The sequence below is a fragment of the Cupressus sempervirens genome, chromosome 4 (assembly GCF_028749045.1).
Source record: "Cupressus sempervirens isolate cs-2001-9-10 chromosome 4, ASM2874904v1, whole genome shotgun sequence".
NCBI classification, from domain to species: Eukaryota; Viridiplantae; Streptophyta; class Pinopsida; order Cupressales; family Cupressaceae; genus Cupressus; species Cupressus sempervirens.
Window position 1 is genome coordinate 540,308,642 of NC_143121.1, and position 24,942 is coordinate 540,333,583.

The following is a 24,942-nucleotide window of genomic DNA, read 5'->3' on the forward strand; positions in this document are numbered from 1 at the left end:
TCCGCAAGGGGTCTCCAGGAAAGTGCATCAGCAACTATATTGCTCTTACCTTTGATGTACTCAATGTCAAAATCATAGGCTTTAATCTTGCTGACCACTTTTGTTGTCTTTCATTAAGATCCTTCTTTACTAAGAAGTAGCACAAACTATTGTGATCTGTCTTAACTATGAATTTTCCCCCCACTAAGTACTGTCTAAACTTGGCTAAAGCATGCATAATAGCCAACATTTCCTTATCATAAGTGGAGTATAGTCTCTCGCCATCCTTGAACTTCCTACTCTCATAACCAATCAGATGCCTATTCTCCATGAGAACCACACTAATACCACTCCCTGAAGCATTATACTCAAGAACAAACGATCAAGAGAAATCAGGCAGTGCCAAGACTAGGCATGTGCTCATCACCTATTTCAGCCTATCAAAGGTCTCCTCTACCTCAACTGTCCATCTGAATGCCCTTTTCCGTGTGAGGTCGGTGAGGAGAGCCGTTATCTAAGAGAAACCTCTAGCGAACCTCCTATAGTAAGAGCAAAACCCCATGAGTCCCCTCAAGTTTGATACATTCCTCGGTGGTGACCAATCTAGGATTGTCTAAATCTTTTCTTGATGTACCTTCACCCCGTCTGCACCAATCACATGACCAAAGTAAAGAATCTCAATCAATCTGAACTTACACTTGGACTCCTTAGCAAACGAGTGCTCCTCCATGATACTGAGTACCTCATCTAGATGTTGCAAGTGCTCCTCCCAAGTTCTTCTGAAAATCAATGTCATCAAAAAATACTAATATGCTCTTCCACAACTGCTTTCTACAAATGTGGTTCAAACATGACCGAAATGTAGCTGGCACATTAGTGAGTCTAAATGGCATAACCAAGAATTTGTAGAGACCATAGTGACATCGGAAGGTTGTCTTATGCACATCCTCCTTGTGAACCCGTATTTGATGGTACCCTGATCGGAAATCTATCTTTGAGAAGTAAACTGCCCCATGTAACTCATACAATAGCTCATCAATGCGAAGGATTGGATACCTGTTCTTGATGGTCCTCTTGTTGAGAGCCCAGTAATCAATACACGTGCATAGAGTGTCATCCTTCTTCACCAATACAACTGAAGAAGAAAAGGGACTAGAACTAGGTCTAATGTGTCCTCTGTCTAGAAGTTTCGTAATCATCTTTTCTATCACCTCCTTGTAGTGCTTGGGATGAAAATAAGGTGTTGTGATGACGGGTTTGGCACCCTCCTCCAACTCAATGATATGCTCAAACCCTCTATCTAGGGGAATGCCTGGCAGTATGACCTCCAAAACCCTCTTGATGTCAACATGAATCTGTTGTCCTAAGCCTAAGGTAGCCTTAGAAGAAATTAAACAATGGGCTGCCCACTCCATGTCATCATCCTCATAATTGCCTCCATCCTGTGGGCTGAAATCAACCTGGGTTCTCCCTCCGACATAGCTTTGAGGATCAGCTATCTGCCATCAAGTAAGAATTCCAATTGCATCTTATCATGATCATCTGTGTACCCGCCAATAGTTTGCAACCACTGTCTACCCAACATGGCATCTAACCCATCCAAATCAACTATATAAGAATCTGCCTCAAGAAGGAAATCATCAAAATGAATCGGAAGTCCTGACACCTTCCCTGAGCATCTCAATCTCTCACCTCCTACCACTCTAAACTCAAACTCGGGTATGTTGTTAATCTATAACTTCCTCTTAGTAACCCATTGTGAGCTTATGAAGTTATCCAAGGCACTTGTATCCAAGAGACATATAATACGTTGTCCACTAACAATTCCTTTCAAACGAAAGGGGTGTCCCATGGGATCACTAGAAAGTGGTGCTATGATAGGAGGCTGTCCCTGGGTGCCTTCCTTCTTCCTCTTTCTAGGTGGTTGATCCTCATTCTCTTCCTCGTCACTACCATTAACATCGTTGCCCTCCTGCTGCTCATCCTCCTCCTCTGAAAGTACCTCTACATAATGTATCTTGCCTTTGTCAAGGCATCTATGATCTGGTGTCCATGGCTCTCTACAAGTGAAGCATAGCTTCTTCCTCCTGAATTCACATGTCTCAAAGTCCATCCTAGGAGGTGTAACCTTATGCTAGTTACTAATCTTTTGGAATGAAGTGGACCCCTTATATGTTTTCTTAGGGGACTGTAAGATCGAAGAGGGTGACTCTAGATCGTGTGCGATCTTAATAGCATCATCCATAGTGTTTGGTTTAAGTACCTTAACCAAATGTCTATATCTATCTTGTAAACCCTTGGTGAATAGCATTACCTTAAGTTGTTCTAACATATCTAGAACCATCACCGAGATTCACTAAAACTCATCAATGAAATCATCCAAAGATCTGTCCTATGGTAACTATGCCAAATCCCTATAATAGACCTCTATATCCTTCCTATCAAAGTGAGTAATCAGCTTAGAGTTGAAAGTCTCATATGACGTAATGAGACCATGATCCTGGGTAACCGACCTGTGATGCCACCAATCATATGTCGCTCCAAAATGCATCATAGCAAATCTAAGGGCTTTTGTCTCTGACATAGGTTTAAGTGTTAGGTAAGTGTCTATCTTGTAAATCCAAGCTCTCGTAGATGTCTTACTATTGCCATCAAAAGTAGGGAGAGATAGTTTGTTCATAGCATGCATTAAGTCTTTGTTTGGTGCTCTCGATCTCCTGTCTTGCTGTTGTCTTTCTGTCTCCCATTTCTGATTTAGGTATTGAATAAAGGACATATTTTGTTTAACCGGGTCAAGAAACAAATCCCATTCATCATACATCACCATAACGTTTTTTGGCAATAAGTTTGGTGCCGCTGGTGGTGCTACCTCTTCCTCTACATTAAAAACGGGCATTAAAGGCCTGTTTGTGTTTTGTGTGGGGGCCCTAACAACTCGGGGTGAACCTACCACATTACCTCCTCCATTGTGATGACTCGGGGCTGCCCTATGAGGTAGAGCTAATTGTTGCATAGCGCCTGCAAGCTGCTGAAGTGCATTAGCAATGTTATTTTGTCCATCTCTAATGGCCCGCAATGTTTCCCTCACTTCTCAATCCGCTTCAATTTCATTATGAGCCACTTGAATGTTGTTTTCCTATTCTGTCTATGCAATCTGATAAACCTGTTTATCCTGTTCGGCCTGTTCACCTATTCCAAAAATTAAATCCTCATCCACTGAATAACTATCCTCAATGTTGATCTACTCTAAGGACTCTTCTTGTTCCAGTTGAAGGTGACTAAAATTATATGGTTTCTTCCTCATACCTCGTTGTCATTTTCCCTATTTATTCAAACCTGTTATGTAGTAAATTTTCCCACAAGATGGCAGAACCTATGGCTCTGATACCACTGTAATAATCTCTACTAGATTGGATCAGAAATATTGAACCAGGACTAACGGGAATTTCATTAAACAGTTGTTATGTAAACAAGTCCTTAAGCAAAATTATCACTGACATGCCACTGTACTGATTACTAACAGAAATGCTATGACATAGTTATATTAAACTATGAAATCGTGTTCTTTCAACAAGTTCCTAGATGGTGCTTCAAAAACATCATATTGCAATAGGAATTATAATCATGCTAACAAATCAACAACTGTTGCACAATGTACTGATGACAGATTTCCAACTTCATATAAAAAGAACATATAGTGATTTGAATGCAAATTGGGTAATTAGCATACAGACCTGTTATTAATGTGAGTGCCAAACTAGAGGTCTGATTGTGCTCTGAATGTCCTCCCAATGCCCACGTCCTTGTATTTGGTCTTAAATGTCGTCTGCCATCTGTAACATACAAAACCCAACTACACTTATTCACCTTTGTTCCCTCTTCAGGATTCACTGCAGCTTGAGCATACTGATATATGATCAGACGGAATGGTGATGGTGTTTCTTAATGCCAAGTTGCTATACAATTTATGATTTAATTGTTGCTTTCACTTCTATTTGTGAAAACTTCTTTATACACAAGTTTCTTTTCGGAGAACTACAAATACGGTGCCACAAATGAATATGGCTTGTGCATTCCTACGCGCTCGCAAGATCTCAATATGGTGAAATCTTTTTGGTCATGCCATCCTCAAAAACGAGATAGGAGATACAAGAGTGCACTCATAATGCCATCTAAACTTTCAACAAGAAACAAGTGGAAAGAACAATAGGTGGAGCATTCAATGCTAGTGCCACACAGAAGACAAAAAGACCATTGAAGAGCAAAATTTATACATCTCCATACAATAAGGAAGAGACATGAACACATATGGAAGAGAGTAAGAATAAGTATTGAACAGGACATTTTAATTCAGCAAAGAAGGAAAGAATATAAGTGTGAACAAAGATAATAGAATTAAAGTGAATCTCCCTTGTAGAACAGGAGTAAGGAATGAGAAAGGTTCATGGGGCATACCGGGAAATGAACCTTGCAGTAAGGTAATAAAAGTGATACGAGGACAAAATTGGAGAAAAGAGACATGAGCCAATTCTCTACAGAAATCAATGCATTGTTCCAAAAATTTATAAAAATGATCCAAAGTCTAGAAATACTATGAGCATGAAAATAGCAATCAGTGAGAAAGTTGGCTAGATTGAAGAAGTTCCATAAATGTAAGTGTAAATATCAATTCATTGGGCATGACTCTATTCGATCCCAGTTAAAAATGATATTCATAAATCAATAGTCCTATCAGTGTCGAATATACAAATATATTTTGAAATAATATTGACACTCTTTGTTACTTAAGTTTGGAAAAGATGTCATGGATTATAAATCATAGCAAATTTGAGAATTCAAGTAGTAGTACCGAATATCAAAATTAGAATGGAATGGGGGACATTACAGGCAAGACACATGTTATTAAGAGGCATGGACTGCGATAAAGTTTAGATTCATTGTATGGCCAGACTTATGGGGATGAGAAGAAGACATTCAAGTATAAAGTATGTACACCGGATCAAAAGAATCATACAAAGATCATTTCAGATTTAGGATAAAATGTATGAATGTTGTAACAGACTTGTGATAGAAGATTGTGGATACTTTATGACAGTCTTGTGATCAGATTATAGTTGTCTCTATTGAAGACCTCACAGCCGATTTACAGAGATCTTTCTAGCAGATTTGTGGAAACCCTATATCAGGTTTGTGGGAGACATCATGAATATGCTACTTGCAGAAATAATGGATTGATCAATCAATCAGATAAGCATCCCAAGCACAAAGATCAATTAACAGTTGGCCAGTGACAAAAGAGAAGAACTATGATCATGAATGGAACAATAAGCAAATCCATGATCAAGATCATAAGTAGTGAACATATTTGTTGCTTTTGTTTATAGCAAATATAACAAGACCTTTGAATATAGCCAAAGACATTCTTAGTATGTGTCAAGAATCAAGGGCATTATTAGCAAGTGCCAAAGACAATCTTGGTGACTGTCAAGATCAAAGGTGTTCTTAGTGAGTGCCATGGGAATTCATGGTAAGTGTCAAGATCAAAAGCATTCTCAGTGAGTGCCAAGGACATTCTAAGTGAGTGTCAAGAAGAAAGGACATTCTTAGTCAGTGTCAAGAAGAAAGGACATTCTTAGTCAGTGTCAAGCCAGATCAAGGCACTTAGTGAGTGCCAAGATCCAGGTTATTCTCAGTGAGTGTCAGAGACATTATTAGTGTGTGCCACAACAGATCAAGGTGTTCTTAGTGAGTGCCAAGGACATTCTTAGAAGTTTCAAACTAGATCAAGGCATTCTAGTCGGTGCAAAGATCTGGAGCATTCTTAGTGAGCTCTGAGATCCAGAACATTCCGAGCAAGTGTTGAGATGCAATATAATAAATAAATAAAATTATCAATTAATAATGTTTAATAAAATCTGAACGGATAATATTATAATTCTAATGCATGCAACCCTGTGGTGAAACAAGATATATAATGTATTGAGAATCAATCCATTTAAGAGGAGGAAATAAGAAGTAAAAAACATCATTGGAGGAAGTGCCTTGCATACTCAATATTGCTAAATCTGAACATTTGCAGATTAGCAGATATAATTTTGCAGAAAACAGTGATTCTTACAGCAGCACTGGTAAAACGAAATTAGTTGCTTATAGCTAAGTTCCCAAGAGAATTGTCCTTGTTTAATAAACTAGTAGAGTGGGGACATTACACAATATCACACCCATCTCTAAATGAAAAATCTTCAATAATTTTAATAAGAGAATATGAAAATAAAATACATTAAACATATTTCATTCAATTATAATTTTGGTTTCACCATGGCCACTCTTGACTTCCTTTACATGTTTGGATTAAGAAAATGGACTGATAATTGTAAATAGGGTAAACCATGATAACTAAACAAAGGATTTTAAAAGGACCAAGATGGAGGATATGCCTGGATATGGAGATCTATGGGTTACTATATATGAGTCCAAATCCACTATAATGTCACAAGTTAGTTGGGATCTATTGGATAGCAAGGTGAAGGGACACAATAAGCACAACTTTGTAGATTCCAATTTATTGAATGTAAATGAAGAAGACACTAATCAACACTTGGCAAGTTGTTGATAGCTCCATACTAGACAAAATCCTTGTTTAGAAATATCTATAGAAATAAGTTGTACTCCTTGAGAATGGACAATACTCATTCTATAGAAAACAATTTGAAATTCAATACAGTTGTGACCCAACTGCACCGTAGTGGAGTGTAGGAGGAGGATTATTGCATTTTTCTATTCCTTTCTTGAATTACAAGATTCGTTACATCTCTTCCTAGTGAATTTTCTAAATAATTGTTGCAACTATTTCATTGAAATTGTTATGTTAATACAGAAATATGTTTATTATGAAGATTCTTGAATAATGATGCTTTTGGTGGAATAATGTAATTATGGATGCATAACGATGTATACTAACAAACTTGGATAAATAATGTTAAACCCATAGTTGGAAAAATCAGACTCGGCAACAACTCGCCAAGCCCCCTAAAAGTTTATTTGGGAAAAAATCGGCCATTTAAAAAAAAAACTCGGCAAAAATTGGAAACCTTAAAAAACCGCTAAAATTTAATTCAAAATACACTTTCTTTTGCAAATTTCAATGAGAAGAAGTGTTAATTAAAGAAAACACAAAAGGAACAAGCAGAGTCTAGATATATATAAATGCATAGTGGATACAAAATTGCATTCTCATGTAGAATGTTGATGGCAGGAAGCATAACAGTAAATAGTTTGTGTCAAACGAGAAGTAAATACATATTACAATCACATCTTCCTCTACCCAACTCTACTAGCATATTGCAATTCTTTATTTTACATAATATATAGGCTTTTTGTATTTTGTTTTTAACAAAATAATTATTTTTTTAAAAAGAGTTTTTATGAAAAAATCGTTGATTTTTTGCAAAAACTCGGCAATTTTTTCACAAAAACTCGGCGATTTTTTCTCTAACCAAGTCGCATTAAATCTAGGAAAAACTTGCAGGTCCCAAAAACTCGGCGATTAGTAGAAACTCGTTGATTTTTCGGCAATTACGCCAACTATGGTTTAAAATTTAAATAATGATTGTTATTCAAATGAGGTAAATGAAAAGTGGTAGAAAGATCGTGGATACTTTATGGAAGCCCCTAATTAAATTATACAAGATATCGCAGAAGAATTATGGATTGCTTTGGAAACGATTTGTGGAAGAAGTAAAAGGTAAAAGACTGGACATTCGACAAAAATATTTAGTGGACCATCAACACAACTCATTCAAGTTCGATCAGTATCTAGCAAATAGTATTCATGCCCGATCAAACAAGACACTTCATGCACCTTTCTGTATATTCAAAGGAAAAAACATCAATCGAAATGAGTAGACAGGGGAAGGATCCAGTAAGAGGAATTGATAATTCAACAATATTCAGATGGAACTGAAAAGGACACAACATGAATATCAGTCAAAAATTTACGAGACCAATCATTGATTTAGTGTTCTCTTACAGTTAATGAAATTCTTTCACAGCATGGAATGTTTTGAGATTAATGGAAGGAAGAAATAGACTGCTCCAATTAGCCACTAATAAGAGGACAATAATGCATAATAATTCCTAGAAGGAATTAAGGTAGAGAGCTAACCTCTCTAAAGGACTTTGCAAGATATTCTATGAATGAATATTCTTAAGTAAGGTAGGGAATCAAGTATTCTCTAAAAACCTAGTATATAATTAAATAAATGCATATGCACGGATGGATATACCTGTGTGGTTATCCATAAGGCTTAGGATGAGTAATACCTCTCCCAAGAAGGATGGATACACTCACAAGTATCCATAAGACCTAGTATGAGAATAAACTCTCTCATAGGAAGGATGGATATATCAAGATTGTTTATCCATAAGGTTTTAAAGAGAGAAATATTTTGAGGAGACGGTGCTTAGTGGAGAGTTGTTCTATTAATTGGAGCCACAAGAGGCACTCCCCCAGGTACTAAGCATCTGATCACGCTCTCTCCTTAAGGTCTTAAATTGGGAATTAGGATCTTATGTTTTATAAACTTACAAGAATTGAATAATATAGTAGTATAAATAATTTTATACACGTTTTCTTGTTAGAGTAACATATGATGCAAGTCTATTTTCCAAGGAGCTATTCACCAGCGACTCGAGTAGCACAGACAACAATCTAATTTTCAAGTGTATGATTGAGAACATAGTGAAGATATAAATTGTGTGAAACGTGTCCTTGACCTTGGCTTACGTCAAATTGTAGGAAGGAATCTACCAAAGCTTCTATTATATAAGTTCCATGTCTACATCACGTCTTCATACATTAATGTGTATGCTTCATGTCTGCATCATGTCTTCATGCACTAATGTATATATATTTTATGCATGCTTTGTGTTTTCATATATCCTAGTATATGTTTCTTAGTGAGTAACAAGAATCATAGACATCCTAAGTGAGTGTCAAAAAGAAGGGACATTCTTAGTGAGTGCCAAGATTGAGGACATTCTGCTTGATTGGAACAAGAGGATTCTCAATGAGTGTTTAAGGGGGCATCATAATGAATGTTGTAATTCCTATAAAGAAATTCAGACAAAGATTTTATATTTATGAAGGCTTGCTCATCCAAAAACAAGCTACACTTAATAGAGGCAATCGCAAGTGCTACATTACAAGCCAAATAACAGAAGACAGATTCTAAAGATTACCAAGTACTTTCGATTATAATACCATAATGAAAATTAAACATTCTTTGATTTTTGGCTCACCATTTATGTCAATTACCTATTTTTATCCTTTGCTCTTATCCGAGACATTACAAGCCGAAGGGGGCAGCGAACCATGGTATGTGGGTCTATACTGATGTGGTTGAGGATGAGTCATCACAGCAGCCTGCGGATGACGATGGGGATGACCATAGTAGCAATAGAGATTATATTGTGATGAGTGTATACATTCTTATATTTGACTCACGTGTTTAGGATTTGCATCAAGTGTAGAGTCGGTCAGAGTCTAAGCTAGATTACCTATAGGAAGATTGGGTTGGTATAGTGAAGGAGAGTGTGCTGAAATCTCCTATGGAATTGTCTTCTAGTGATGTCCTGATATCTTCATCATCAGCGCAAGTGTTGGGTGTTATGTTGCAGATTATTATATTGGCTCTGATGACGGTTCTAGCACACAGTTGGTTAAGTGATGACAAGGATGTCACATACTTCTTATGGGATCCTAGTGAAGGTTTCAGTGAGATGCTTGATTGCTTGAGGATAAGCAATCTCATGGAGGGAGGACTATAATTTCCCCATTTTTGGTGAGCTTCTGCAAATGATTGAGCTAGTTCATTATAGCAACCCTCGTGAGCTGACAGGGTGATTAGGGTAAGTCTATTTTTAGTAAGTTTATTTTTGGTAGTGCAATGGGTAGCTATTTATTTATTGCACGGTCTCATATTTATTAATTAATTATTAAAGTCGCATTATTATTATGATACTTTATTATAATAATGTTATTAAAAAGATGCTATTAAAAAGGGTTGTATTGGTAAGCCATCTTGAGTGGAGTTCATTTGGGAAACTTTTGCCTTTGAGGGATTATAAATATTAGTGTATTTCATAAAAAAAGCATCCGTTTGAATATTTATTTGCTTTTGTGGTCTTTGTGACTGTCCTAAGTTGGTTTTTCTGCTCTTGCTGAGTTATAAGGGTCTAATTTCTGAATAGTGTCTTTGAAAGTTTGCTGCTGAAGTATAGTGAAATTGTCATTGCTTCTCATCTGTCTTTACTATGTTTGGGAAATGATAAATGTTGAAGTATTTGGACCAAGTACAGAGAGAATTTATTATTTTCTCATGATATTCAGAGACCAGCATTTTGGTCTGGGTGAATTTGTTATGCATATAGAAGGCTGTTGTTGATACTTGAGGTGGCATTTGGTCTTCCATAACACTTTTGGACATTGTAAGAGGCATTGCGATCTTGTACTAGGTATTTGCATACATTCTTAAAGCCCTGCAATGTCATTTGAGTGACCTGCGATTACTACTTCAGGTTCATGTTTATGCCAATAGAGGTTGTTCAACATTATTTACAGGTTGTGTGACTTTTCTGAAGGCTGGCGACTCGTATCAAAAGGATGCGATTAAATTTACAGGCTTGTTGTTTCATTATCAGAGACCTGCGATGATACTTGGGGGTGTTGTGATTCATTTCAGAGCCCAACGTTCATTTCACAAGAGGCCTATCGATTCAATTCTTCAAGCCTACATTTCAAACTGGGCAATTCTAGAGAGCTATGATTCTTATTCCAGTTCTTGAAGATTAAGATCATTGCACTATTCCAGGTTCTATCGGACTGTTAAATTACTTTGAATTTTAATTGAGTTGTATTGCACACCGGGAAATTTTTAGAGATTAATAAAACTCCAATTTTGTGATTTGACTCTCTTTCAGTAATTAGCTTATGGTTTTGAATTATCCATTCATCTGTCGACATTTCATTTCATTTATATGTATTGGAAATAGATTAAAAAAAGGTCTTCAGTGTAAACATTAAAGGAGGTGCATACTTTGGCTACAACAAAGAACATTTAAAATATTTGCAATTCTTGTTACATTGTTCGAGAGTTTGTTTGCCAAATGTAGACAAAATCCCAAACCATTGCCTTGTGGAAAAGAATTGATATTTGATTAAGCTATCACCAGTTGAAGGTTTTTACATGCTATGAATTGACTTCTATTGGTGTCTGAACTGTACCCTTCTTTGTTGCTGTTGTGTTTGTTGTTTGTATTGCTGCTCTGTACTCTTCTCCCTTCTAGAAGGAATATTGTTCTTGTTCTTACATTATTAATAAGGATTGCATCTTTGGTATTGGATAAGATATATCTTTCTACAACATACCAACAATATTATCCCATTCGATTAGTTTAATCATAGTCTACATGCCTCAGATTAATCTCACACTTGTTTAGGAATTGGTTTAGGTCTTGTTTGCTAATTATGTGTTCGACACACCTTATATATTACGACCTTTGTCATAATTGTCGTCCTCCATTTGTCAATTGATTAATCAAATACCAAATTCGATGTTTTTAAATTGTTCTCAGGCCTATAGTCATCGATGGCTAAGAGCTATTTTTTTGTCATTAATCTAAAAAAATTGTTCCTTAGGATCTATTTATTCCTTGGATATCAATTTAGGTCCCACCAATAGATTCTGATTTTTATCAGTCATAGTCGATTGTCATTGTAGTTCATACTTGACAGTTTCCTTCGTTCCTTATGCTTCCCATCTTAGCAATGACATATGGGCAAATGAATCCTAGTATTACTGGACACTTATAATGATTATGGCTTTCAATGGTATGACCAGCAATCTTTTTAACACTGTATATGTGCATTATCGTATACATATAATGTATATTGATGGTGAATGTTAATAAATATTAACTAAGTTCAGTAAGAGCTAACTATTAAATAGCTATGTACCTATGAGGAATATGTGATATTGCTCCTTATTTTGACTTTATTCTTTTGATTATATTATATTATGTATTCTATTATTATTATTATTTTTATATTTATCGATATTATTATTTAATATTAGATTATAGTATTATAATTATATCATTATTAATCTATATCAATTAATATATTATTTTCCTTGTCTATTATTCAGTAACAACTTATAAATGTGTGTGTGTGTGTGTATTTGCTTTTATTTGTTTATTAATTTATTTTTGTTGCTTTACACTCTGGGACATCAAAGTTATTTTTTATCATTCAACAAGGATCTTCTAGTAACGAGAACCTATACTCTCTCCTCATCTTTAAAATGTGAAGTCTCAACTTCTTTTGCTGTATGGGCAACTTGTGCATTACTGTTGAGTCTTCTATATGCTCACCTTTATGTTGGGGACACTCATAGACTCTATGTCCTCCGCATAAGAAACATGTTTCACAGAAGCCTCCTCTTCTTAGGCCTCATCCTCGTCCTCTTCCTCTTTAATCTCAATTATTTTCATCACAGCAATAGTAAGCATTATGTCTTCTCAAATTATGACAATTACTGGATTCTTAATTCTTCTCTTTGGCCTCAGTAAGATCATCCTCCAGCCCTTCAATGATGACCTTTCCATTAGCATGTTATAAAATCGTTTGTTCAACTTCTCTTTTGGCTTTAAAAAAATCTGATATGCATCTTTAATCGCGGTAGACATTTTTACCAAACTCAACACTTCTTGAATGCTCAACATCAATCCATTTATATAACATAAGACTTTCTCTTCGTTGGCCTCAAAATGTCCTATTTTGATGAGGACTTGATAGAAACCCTCTATATACTCTTTGACAAATTTTACTACTTGCTTCAACCCTTGCATATTCTTCTACAAATAAAATAAATTAAATTCATTTTTTATTAAATGATGAACAAGTTAAGGACTTCCTAACTCCACCCTAGCCACAAGTAAAGACCAGCTTAACCCTAGCACCCAGTGACCTGATGGCCAAGATACTTATCTATAGTTTCTGACATGGATGACAATTTCAACCTTTTTCCATATGCCTGCATCCGATACCCCTAATGATAATCTCCTCTTCTTCAAGGATGACCATTCTACTACATCCACATACATATGGAGAAGTTGGCCATAACTTAAATCTCATTTAAACAATACATTTAATTAATGTGATCAGATTTCCACAATCCATCATAGTTATGTAAATCAATTTCTGGATTAGATTGTGTGGAGATTTTTACCATCAACGTTTCGAATCACACTACGTGATCCATCATCATTTGGATTACTTTGTTTGACATCTCTTGCTCTCTCATCCTGATGATGGATCACGTAGTGTGATTCGAAACGTTGATGGTAAAAATCTCCACACAATCTAATCCAGAAACTGATTTACATAAATACATTTAATGTTTCCTTCTAGCATCAATCTTCTAGGTTTAACCATAGTTGGAAAACTCTTACTCGGCAACAACTCACCAAGCCGCAAAAAGTTTATTCGGGAAAAAATTGGCCAATTTTTTAAAAAGCTCAAGATAACTCAGGAACCTAGAAAAACCACGATAATTTAATTAAAAATACATTTTATTTGCAAATTTCAATGAGAAGATGCATTTAATGAGTTAATTAAAGAGAACACAAAAGAAACAAGCAGAGTTTAGATATATATGTATGTATGTATGTATGTATACATATATAAATGCATACTAGGTACAAAATCACATTCTCATGCGAAATGCTAATGGCGGGAAGCAAAATAGTAAATAGTTTCTGTCAAACTAGAAGTAAATAGTAAATACATCAATCCAATCATATCTTCCTCTTCCCAGCTCTACTAGTAGAAAAGAGAGGGGGTCTAGTCCTCGAAGAGGTGACCCACACTGGGAGTAGGCATGAGTTGCATGATTGTGAAGACTCTAAATTCTAAAATGAAAACTGGTAATGATAAAAAATTGATATTTTTGCCTATATTGTTGGTTTGTGCACGCGAACGAGTCACAGGTAAAAACTCACGAGTTTTGTTAAAAACTTGCTGAATACTCTGCCATTAATCGGCGAGTTTTTGCAGGGAGGTGATTTTTTGAAATGGCGATTTTTCTAGGAAAAACTCGGCGATTTTTGGCTAATCGCAAGGTAGCCTACAATTATGCCAACTATGGCCTTACCAACACAACTCTTTTTAATAGCATCTTTTTAATAACATTATTATAATAAAGTATCATTATAATAATGCAATTTTAATAATTAATTAATAATAATGAGCTCGTGCAATAAATAACCACATGCACTACAGGTGACAAACCGCTAGAGACACCCGCTGCACTACCAAAAATGGCAACTGCAAAAAGTAGACTTACTAAAAATAGGAAATTTGCAACTGAGACCCCCTAATCACTCTATCAGTTCACGAGTGTCACTATAATGAACTGACTCAATCATCCATAGAAGCTCACCAAAAATGGGTACATTACACAGTGATACTCCACCAGTATTTAGTTTTGCTGAAACCTAAGCAACATCCTTTGATGCACAAAAGGAAGAAAGAAGATTCTGACTGTAAAAGTGAAAGGAGCAGCAAGAACAATATAATATTCCAACTCAGCATTCAAGACCATTGAACACTGATGAGGAGAAGACAATGGTAAAGCTAGAAAACAGGGCAATACAATAACAAAGACAATACACCATATCTATATATAAGAAATTTTAATCAATGGATATCATCCAGACATGAATTGTACATGGTGACAATAAGAGCAGTTATAAAACAAGTGGGAAAAATACAGAATATAGAATGACAGATTTAGATCAAAATTACTTAGGGATAACCAATGCAATAGTAAACTCAGCATTCAAGGAAAAATAGACATCTCTAGCTCATATTTCTAGTATCATGAGACACAGGTAGTGTTGGATCAAACACACACAAGGAATATATAATCATATCCATACAAAGAAAAACAAGAGATATTGAAATTCCAAAGAAAAAATATAATATCCCCAAACTTTTTAATAAAATATTTTAATTAGATTATTTAATTAAATGGTCCAAAATATTAAATAATATCACAAGGACTTATTTAATTAATTAATTTAATTGATAAAGAGCCCAATTTTTATTAATTATCTGTAGGTGTTTGTCATGTCAGCGTTCTTTTGTCAACCCTCGGGTGTTTTCTCCGACGGTATGTAGGAAGTTGTTAGTATCCAATTTGGATTATTTCTTTGTACTGTGTATTCCTGTTAGAATTCAATATTGTTCGCCATTTCGGAACTGCAAGACCTACCCTACTTGGCTATGATGGCTTCAATGGGATTCCCTCACATTATTGCACATAGGTCTCTCATGTTTTAAATTTATATGTAATTATTGGTTTTAATACAAATATATGTAATAGGACTTTAAAAGTCCACATTCGCATTAAAAACTAATTGAAGTCTCAAATATTTTGATATAAAATTCTAAAATGGAGTTTTAAATCGATCTTTCATGTAAATGCAATGCAATTGCCAATAAAAGCCCCACTAATGAGAGATTCAAAAACAAGGATATGAAGTCAAGCTGAAAAACCCCACTAAACACTTAATTCCTTGATAAATTTTGATAGACAACTCTGATTAAGGCTTGAGATAGCTCGAAACAAGCAGAATTAAAAATGCAACAACCCTAGGGCAAAAAGAAAACCAAAAACTAAAAAAAAAATCAAGACGCAATAAATGACTCAAGGGTTGCCAAGAACGAAGTTCATGCAATCTAGAATCATAATGACATTAAAGATGATACGATTGACAGAAAGCTTAAAAAAGGATGCAGGAAAAGCATGAAACATAGGACAATTCCTAGGTAATGAACTGCTTGTTGTCAGTAAAATCTATAGTATAGCCGACGGGTAGAGTTATATCCAAAAGGGCACGTGACAGTTGAGTCACCCCTTCGGACAATGTAATATACTTTCCCGAAGGAGTGACTCAACTATCATGCACCCTTTTGGATACAACTCTACCTGTCATCTACACTATAGATTTTACCGACAACACTGTCTTCATGACACATCCTTTATAGCACCAAAAACTCATAGAATACACCTATTAATCCATGAGAAAATTGCATTGGATTGCCTCAATATTCAGATGTCAAAATTGGAAACAACAAGGTTAATGTTCAATATCAACTGGGGATTTTAAAATCGTCTATTAGATTTATTTATACATTGATAAAGTTAAATTTTTAAGAGAAATATAACTATTATAGTCAAGCGAGAAGTATTTAACTATTAAAAGGTCTCCATATTTAATAATGCATAGGCAATTTAAAATACAAATGAGGATAATGTTTTTTATCCCACTTTGATGTGTTGAGTGAGTGAGCTCTAATGTGGGCATTATGAAGACTTCCAAGTGCTCATTTTCAAATATGCTAGATTGAATTAAAACTTACTAATTTGTTGGAGAGTTCATCTTCAAGGATTTGTGAGGACAAAATCCCTCATAAGCAACAACCGCTACATTGTTGAAAGACACTGTCTCGCGATTTGACAACTGTTGTAACCAAGTATTAAATCATTCATCAAAGGTTTTCATTACTGATTAACAGTTAGACTTTCATACCAAAACTGAGAAAGGGATTTTGGATGAGGACTTTAGGGAAGAATAGGGGAAGTGATTTCAGTCATTTGTAAATGTTTTCCTGTACAATTCTCAGCATAGGCTTTACAATTGTATATCATCTGTGAAACATCTTAGGTAGGGGGTGCAACTGTTGGGCACTGTGTGTGTGGGGTTTTTAGACTGTCTCTGCAATTTGAGAGTCATTCTTTGCAGTTTAGTTCTGCTACAGACTGCTGTACCATTTAAAGGGTTAAATCTGCATCCTTAAAGGTTCTATGGTGTCATACTTGGACATTAGATCCTGCTGGTGGATGTTTGTCAATACAGTACTGAGCACTGCATCAATTTCTAAGCATTATGTATTCAGTTTCGAACACTACAAGATTTGCAATATATAACAGGTCTGCAACATTTCACTGTCAATATTAACAGAGAAATTGTTGAAAGATCTGTTGTTAGAGTATTTCAGTAACAATGTTTCAGTATAGAAAATAAACGTTCAGATTGTTTTCAATATTGCTGCCGTAAATTTAAAAGTTGTATCATACTCATTTCAACATTATTGTTGCTCCATCATCTATTTAAAAACAACTAAAGCCTTTAAACCGAAAAAAGAAATCAGAGAAAAATAATCAGATTTGCAAAAGAAGCTGTCCACTAAAAACCATGATACCTTTGAGGATAAGTCCATCCCAATGAAATCTTTATGAATTAATATTAAAACTAAGCAATCTGGAAAATGAACAAACTGTGTGTGTAGCAAGTGGGTTGTAATTTGTAAACAAATGTCCATCATTCATCATGAAAGTTTCTTAAACTCAAGTTGTCCAAACAAGAAAATAAATATACCTCAATGCGAATGCCAAAGGATCGGTCCTCATAATATCCGGGCTCATTACTCACAATCATCCCTTCCTGCAAACCAGTCATGTTTTCATAGCGATAACTAATACCTTGAGGTCCTTCATGTACATTCAGTGAAGCTCCTACTCCGTGACCTGTTCCTGCACATGGTAAAGGCATTGAATACACCCACATGAGCTTTTTACTGGCTGAGAAGTAAGAACATTTTCAACTTTGAATGAACCTAAGGTAACCTGCTTTAAGCAGGTGATTATGAATATGAAGCAGTGCATTGTATACATATCAATTATAGAGTTGTTTAATAAGAATTTACCATGGCGGTAGTCCAATCCTATCTTCCAGAGTGAAGAACGTGCTAATACATCAAGAACAAAGCCAGGAGTGTTCTCAGGAAATATTGCTTGATCGAGAGCTATATGGCCCTGATTTTCACGCCTAAAATCAATATTCAAGATTTGGCATATGGAAACACAATAAAATACTAAATAGCCATCAGAGACCAAACACACCCAAAGGCAAAGACCATTAAATTTATTCTTATTAAAAATCAAGCCATATAAAATTAGTTGTTAGTAGTAATGGTGGTTAGCCATTGTGTTAATTATGAAATAATTTTTATTATGATTATCTTGATTTCAAATTGACGAATATGTTATTATCGTTGAAATATTATTTTGGATATAGGGAAGACAAAGGGGGGAAAGCATTGCTAAATGGGATATAAGGATTGGGGTACCAAAGGTCTGTCAACAGATTATCAAGTTTGGATTCTAACCATCTTGGTTAAGGATTTTATGACTAGAGTAGCAAGAATATACCTTAGTCAACCATAAGCTACCCAGTTGGTTCATAAGGCAAGAAAAACATTAAACATTTTGTTTAATAATTTAAATTGTTACTGTTGATTGTTGTAGAGTCTCCTGAGTATATTGAGACATTGTTATTATGACATTCATACTTGCGCATACATGTATATGTATATGTCCATATATCAATATAATGATATTGTAATGTCCCCTCTTCCGAGTTAATTTTGAATACTGTAACCTGCAACCATTCGTCAATATAATATAGAAAAATTATATGTCAAACACATTAAAATTATTGGATAAGTAAATATTAATCTAAATACTACCCATACTACCCTTCCTAATCCTTTGGAAGAGATCCTTCTCAAACCACCTAACTCTCTGGTGAGAATTGTATCTCGATTAGGTAATTATCATATAAAGAACGCCTTCCTTAGGCCTCTTTGGGATCTCTGGTAACACTACTTGGTAGAGATCCCACCTCTAACCAAGTCTCTTATCTCTGACATATGCATATGCTTGACCACTACAATATATATTGTCTCTAAGAGATTCTCTACAAATCTCTCTCTAGGTTCCAATTCGAAATCCCGACATTCAATCAAGAATACCCTCTAATCTTTGAGTTTTCTTATAAGAAACTCAACATTCTAATGAATGCCCTCTACCAAGTTCTTACTTGATCTCTATGAGAACTATAAAGTTCTCATCTCAATCCTTGATCTTGCTAAGTTTACCTACCAAATGATTCTTATTTATTTATGAAATAAACATATCAAATGAACACACCTATGGTTCCCTTTAGTTATTCATTTTATAATCCTTCATAGACTATATATAAATTCAATTTCCAACATTCAATATATATTAGTGTAGTTTCTTTACTTCCTCTACTCTGATGGTTTTGCAATTCAACTATCTTAGGTATAATTGTTTTTTAATCCTCCCATATTTTATTTATCATTCATGTCCACTTCAAAGAGTTGCAAACCTTCATAATCACAATCCTTTTGAAAAGTCACAACCCTTCATAATCACAATCCTTTGGAAAAGTCATTACACTTAATAATCAAAATCCTTTGGAAAATTGCAACACTTCCTAATCACAATACTACCAAAAAGTCACAACCTTCCATAATCATAATCTTTTTGAAAAGTCACAACTCTTCATAGTTAAAATATTTTTGAAGAGTCACAACCATTCATAATCACAAACCTTTCAAAGAGTCACATTCTTTCATCATTGAAAATATTTGAAAAAGTCACTTGTTTTCTTCTCCTTTCTCTTCTAAATAATCCTTCTTTAACTCTTCTCTTCTTCTCTTCCTCCTTGCTCTTTAAAATGAACTCTCCTCTCTTTAAAGTCACGTCTTTTAATTACATCTCTTGACTTACTATTAGATTTAGTTAATTTGTATTATACTATTTCTTACTTATCTATTTTGTATTTATTATCATTTATTATTTTATTTTATTTAGAAAGATAACATACTTTCTACAATAATATTGTTTTAGATTCGGCAGATGGTGTTTAACAGCATATGAATATAATACAGATGGCAAGAGAGATCACATAAAGCTCGTCCTTAAAAGCTGAATCCATGTTGACCGAGAACAGGAATTCTATGATTATAAAATGTGGTCAATTATCAATATGAAATGGTAATCATTCTGAAGCGGAGAGTGCTAATGATTAGAATCTTCAAAATTATTGGCATTGTCATAGAGGCATGGTCAATAGGAATGTGTCAGCTATCTTCTGCACCCACAATTATAAAAATAATCGTTTTGAAGTAAATTGTCAGGCCCGATAATAGAAGGAAATGACACTTTGCTATTTCATACCTCTTTATGCTTATGGAAATTAGGGGTGCTAGATCGGAATGTTTAGAAGAAATTCCTTGTGTACTTGCAAGTGGTTCACCATATTCACTTTTTGGTTCATTAAGGAATATTGAAGCATATGTTATCATTCCCTTTCACAAGCAAATACACTAGATGCCATTCTAAAAGTTGTCGTATCCTTCAGAAGGCTCCAACACAAGATTTTTTACCTATCATTATTCGATGATCTCTATCTAATGATGCTTCCTGTCTCTTGCAGGTATGAATAAACACACACACACAGAGTACCATCTCAAATACAGAGTGCGAACAATATGGAGCGGAAGGCAAAACTATCATTCAAAAGAAGGTAGGATGAGGAAGATATGCAATATATAGTTCCCTGAAATTGATTTGTTCTTAATCTTGAGCCAAGCCACGATTATCATTAAAGAGGAACATATGCATAAATGTAAAAATGACACCTCATTATATTTTAGTCCCTATCTGTTTCAAAATAGTTATCAGATGGTAGCGATTGGCAGAATGATTACGTATTTACAAACTCTATAACGAAGTATTAATGATTAGTTTTATTTTTGAAGGTGTGCGATGGTTGAGGAAATGTCTCTCCATGGTCTATAAATATAAGATGAAAATCAAATGAAAGAATATAATATGTACTTTCGATACTGATTTATAGCACATTTGATATATTACATTCTTTCATTGTCAAAGAAATGGACTTTTTGAACTAAGCCTTTGGATGTTGGATTATTGAATAAATTTTTATGTGATTCTAGAGTCAAACTGCATTGGATGGATCATTCATAAGGAGTGTCTCTAGTGCACTTTTATTTCCAGCAGAATCTGTAAGCATAATTATTTATTTTAAATTTTAGATTTGAAATATTATTAAGTTGTGTCCTTTCTAATTATTTTTAAATTCTATAAATAATTTATATGATAGATAAGTGGATAGGGTCAATTATAGCATTTTAAACTTGATCATTGCAGATATTGTGAAATATTTAATTGTTTCTGAATCTGTGTCCGATTTGTCTCCCTGTCATAGGAGTTAAAGAGCATTCCAAACTAGTTTTAAATTGTGTCTATATATTTGATCTATCACGTCTTGATTACTAAATTGTTTATGGTTAAGGTGCATAGAACTTTATAAAATAGTATTTAATGACTTATAATATTGACTCTATTTACCCATCAATTTTGGCACTAGTCTTTATATTATTCATGATTCATAATCCATACCCTAGCAATTATTTAATATTTTTCCTTTGAAGAATTAATATATTCATTTTTTGCAAAAATCCATAATAATTATTCTTTATTTAAAACACTCACATTTATATAATCATTTACTTTTGTTCTGAATTCATAATTTGCAAGTTTAAAGTTTTCTGGAATCCTTTCCATTTGTGAAACTTTTGTTGCATTTGCATTCTAACCAATATGTTGTAAGTATCTTGGACTTAAGTGATTTGTTCAAGATCAAGTACACCCACATTGGCCTTGCAGAGCCAGAAGTGCAAAAAATCAAACTAATTGATCTTGTCAAGTTGGTGATTACCGATTGGATATCTCAACATTGAGTTGGCAGGACTTGTAGGATTCTAATCTACGGTTTTGGGAACCACCAAAGTCTTCAGAACTTACCTAAATCATTTTGTTGTAATATTATTGGACGACATTCTTATCTACTCTAGAACATACGAAGAGCATGAACAAAATTTGCGTCAAGTAATGCAATGTTTGCAAGAGAATCGGTTATATGCAAACTTGGCCAAATGTATATTCTTCAAGACTAAGATTAAATATCTTGGACATGTTATTTCTAGAGATGGCATAGTAGTTGACCCAGTGAAGATAGAAGTTATTGTTGAGTGGTCGACACCCAAGAATGTAGCAAAAGTCCACAGCTTTATGGGCTTAGCAGGTTATTACCGATGTTTTGCACAAGACTTCTCTAGGATTGCTCATCTAATTACATCCTTGCAAACGAAAGGAAAGAAATTTGGATGGATAGATAAATGCAAGGCAACTCTCCATTATGTAAAGGAGAAGCTTACCAGTACTCCTATTCTTGTAGTTATTTATCCTGCATGGGATTTCCTAGTTTGCATGAATGCATCATTACAGGGGATTGGGGCAATGTTAACGCACGAAGGGCGCATTATTGCTTTCCAAAAACTAAAGACTTGTGAGATAAACTATCCCACACATGACCTTGAGTTAGTAGCTACAATCCACGCTTTGGTAAGGTGGAGACACTTCTTGATAGGGAATCAATTTGTGCTACATATAGACCGTCGTAGTTTACATTATATATTTACCCAACCTAATCTCAATGGATGGAATTTCTATGTCAATACAATTTTGAGGTTAAGTACATTCAGGGTAAAAAAAACATGGTAGTAGATGCCCTAAGCTGAAGAAAACATGAGTTCACTGCACTATCTCTTGCTATAGATTTGAAAAATTGTATCCTTCAGAAACTTCCTATAGATGCGTGGTGTCAGGAGGTCAAAGCTGAGGCAGAATTTGCAAGGCACTTAGAAGGTAGATTTGTGGGTTATTCCTTAGATGCATATGTGGTACTACGACATCAAGGACAAATCTACGTGCCTCCCAACACTAGTTTACTCGCCTTAACTCTTTCAAAAGCTCATCATGCACCATACTCCACCCATCTAGGGGTTGCATGCTGATTTACAACAGTTATACTTTTGGCTAGGACAGATACAGGATATTTTGGATTTGGTGGCAAGATGCCTAGCATTCCAAAGGGTGAAAGCAAAACACCAACACCCTACAGGTCTCATGTAGTCTCATAGCATACCCAAGTGGAAATGGGATGTGATCTCCATATATTTTGTTTTGGGTTTGCTAGTTACTCCTCAAAGACATGATGCTATTATGGTGATTGCTAATAAAATGACAAACATTGCCCAATTTTCCCTTATCAAGTCATTTTATATTGCAACTATTGTAGCTAGAGTCTTTATGGGAGATATTGTGAGACTTTACGATATTTCACATAACATTCTACCTAATTGCGATCTAGTATTCAACTCTTTATTTTGGACCTCGCTTCAACATGTTTTAGGTGCATAATTAAATTTTAGTTCAGCTTATCACCCTGAGATGGACAGTTGAAACGAACATGTGGATCAAATTGTGGAAGATATGTTGAGAATGTATGTTATGGATAGACAAACCCACTGGCAGGACTATCTATACTTGGTAGAGTTTGCCTACAATAATGGGTATCATAGCTCCTTGGGTATGTCACCTTTTCAAGCCTTATAAGGTGGATTTTGTCATACTTTGTTGAGTTGGGATAGTTTAGAGGATATGAAGTTTCGGGTGAAACATATTAGGGAACATCTTATTGCTTCTCAAAACAGACAAGAAAAATATGCAAATGCTCACTAGGTGGATAGACACTTTTCAATAGGGGACAAGGTTTTCTAAGAGTGCACCCTTGGAAGACATTGATTTGTTATAGAAAGGTTTCAAAGCTTGCACCTCATTATGCAGGTCCATTTGAGATTCTAAAGCAAATTAGACCTATAGCCTATTGCATTGCATTGCTGCCCATCCTGGCATGCACACAAGATGTGTTTCATGTTTTTGTATCTAGAAAATATATACCTGATTTTTCTCATGTTCTGAATTGGAATGCTCTATAGGTTGAGGACGGGTTGTTGGCTTTAGAGCCCGTGCATAACCTCCAGTAACGGACACTAGACCTTAAGGGCCACAGCATAGACTGTAATGTCCCCTTTTTGGGACATTAGAAAAGTTTAAAACATTTATATAATATTAAAATTGGACTTGGAGAGCTTGGACTCAAATTATTAATGGTCAATTTAATATTATAATGTGGGCAAAAAGGACATCGAGAGATAAGACAAAAAGCTAGGAAGAGTAGTCGAAGAGTCACAGTTGTGAAGATAAAAGGAGATGAGACTAATTCCTTGGAATATACTTGATTTATTATTCAAATTTCAATTTCTCTCTTGTGAGAGTATTCAAAAAGCTTCAACTTTTAGCCAATGTGAGGGCATAGCCCCTCGTGCCGACAGACACTGGACGCAAACCCATTGTCCATGGAGACATCACTTCAGGTGTCTCGTATGCGCTTACAGGTTCTTCTCTGAGTGTTCCAATCTGACTATAAACTCTATGTTTAAGATTGGATTATGAATGTTGGTTATTGTATTGTTGTTGTATAATGTAATAACATGTTTGAGGAATTGTATGAGAGTTTTCTGGCTTTATATTGTGGGTCTCTAATGCATTTTTACATGCTTAAATCCCAAGTATCATTTTGAAAAAGAACAATTTAATATATGTTGGAGTTTCTGCTGGCTTTTTATTGTATTTTGTAATACATCTGCATATGTTTAGTTCTGAATATATTTGGAGGAAAAATCAAATAAATATTCTAGTTTGGGATATTTCAGTGGTATCAGAGCCTCGAACCTACCATCCTTTTGGGTATAGCCAGAGCTTTCATGGGAGACGAAGTTACAGATTTACAAATGATTTTCTCTTTTGATCACGGGTATTTGTGAAGTAATTCTACTTGAGAAACAAAGATTTTATATCCTGAGATACAACCCATTTATTTCTCAATGCTACGCAAATATAACAGTTTTTTTTTTAAGCATATGATATTGGAAGCTATCAATGGCTAGTGGAGATTGGTCAGAAGTAATATTTTTGGGCAATGACTGATGAGGGTTGCATGAAGTTTATAAGTAAATGCTTACAGCTGGAGAAAAGA

At 34.9% G+C, this 24,942-nt stretch overlaps 1 protein-coding gene across 1 annotated transcript in view; it reads right to left on the minus strand.

Annotated features, from left to right (window-relative positions):
• The window catches only part of LOC149562327 (Metallopeptidase M24 family protein), a 325,045-nt gene that overhangs the window by 115,022 nt on the left and 185,081 nt on the right, over nucleotides 1-24,942 (minus strand). Inside the window, exons 9-10 of the mRNA XM_089825850.1 lie at nucleotides 17,813-17,921; nucleotides 17,485-17,639 (exon numbers count right to left, since the gene is read on the minus strand). Of these exons, the coding sequence (XP_089681976.1) occupies nucleotides 17,485-17,639; nucleotides 17,813-17,921 (264 nt within the window). The remainder of the gene's footprint in view (nucleotides 1-17,484; nucleotides 17,640-17,812; nucleotides 17,922-24,942) is intronic.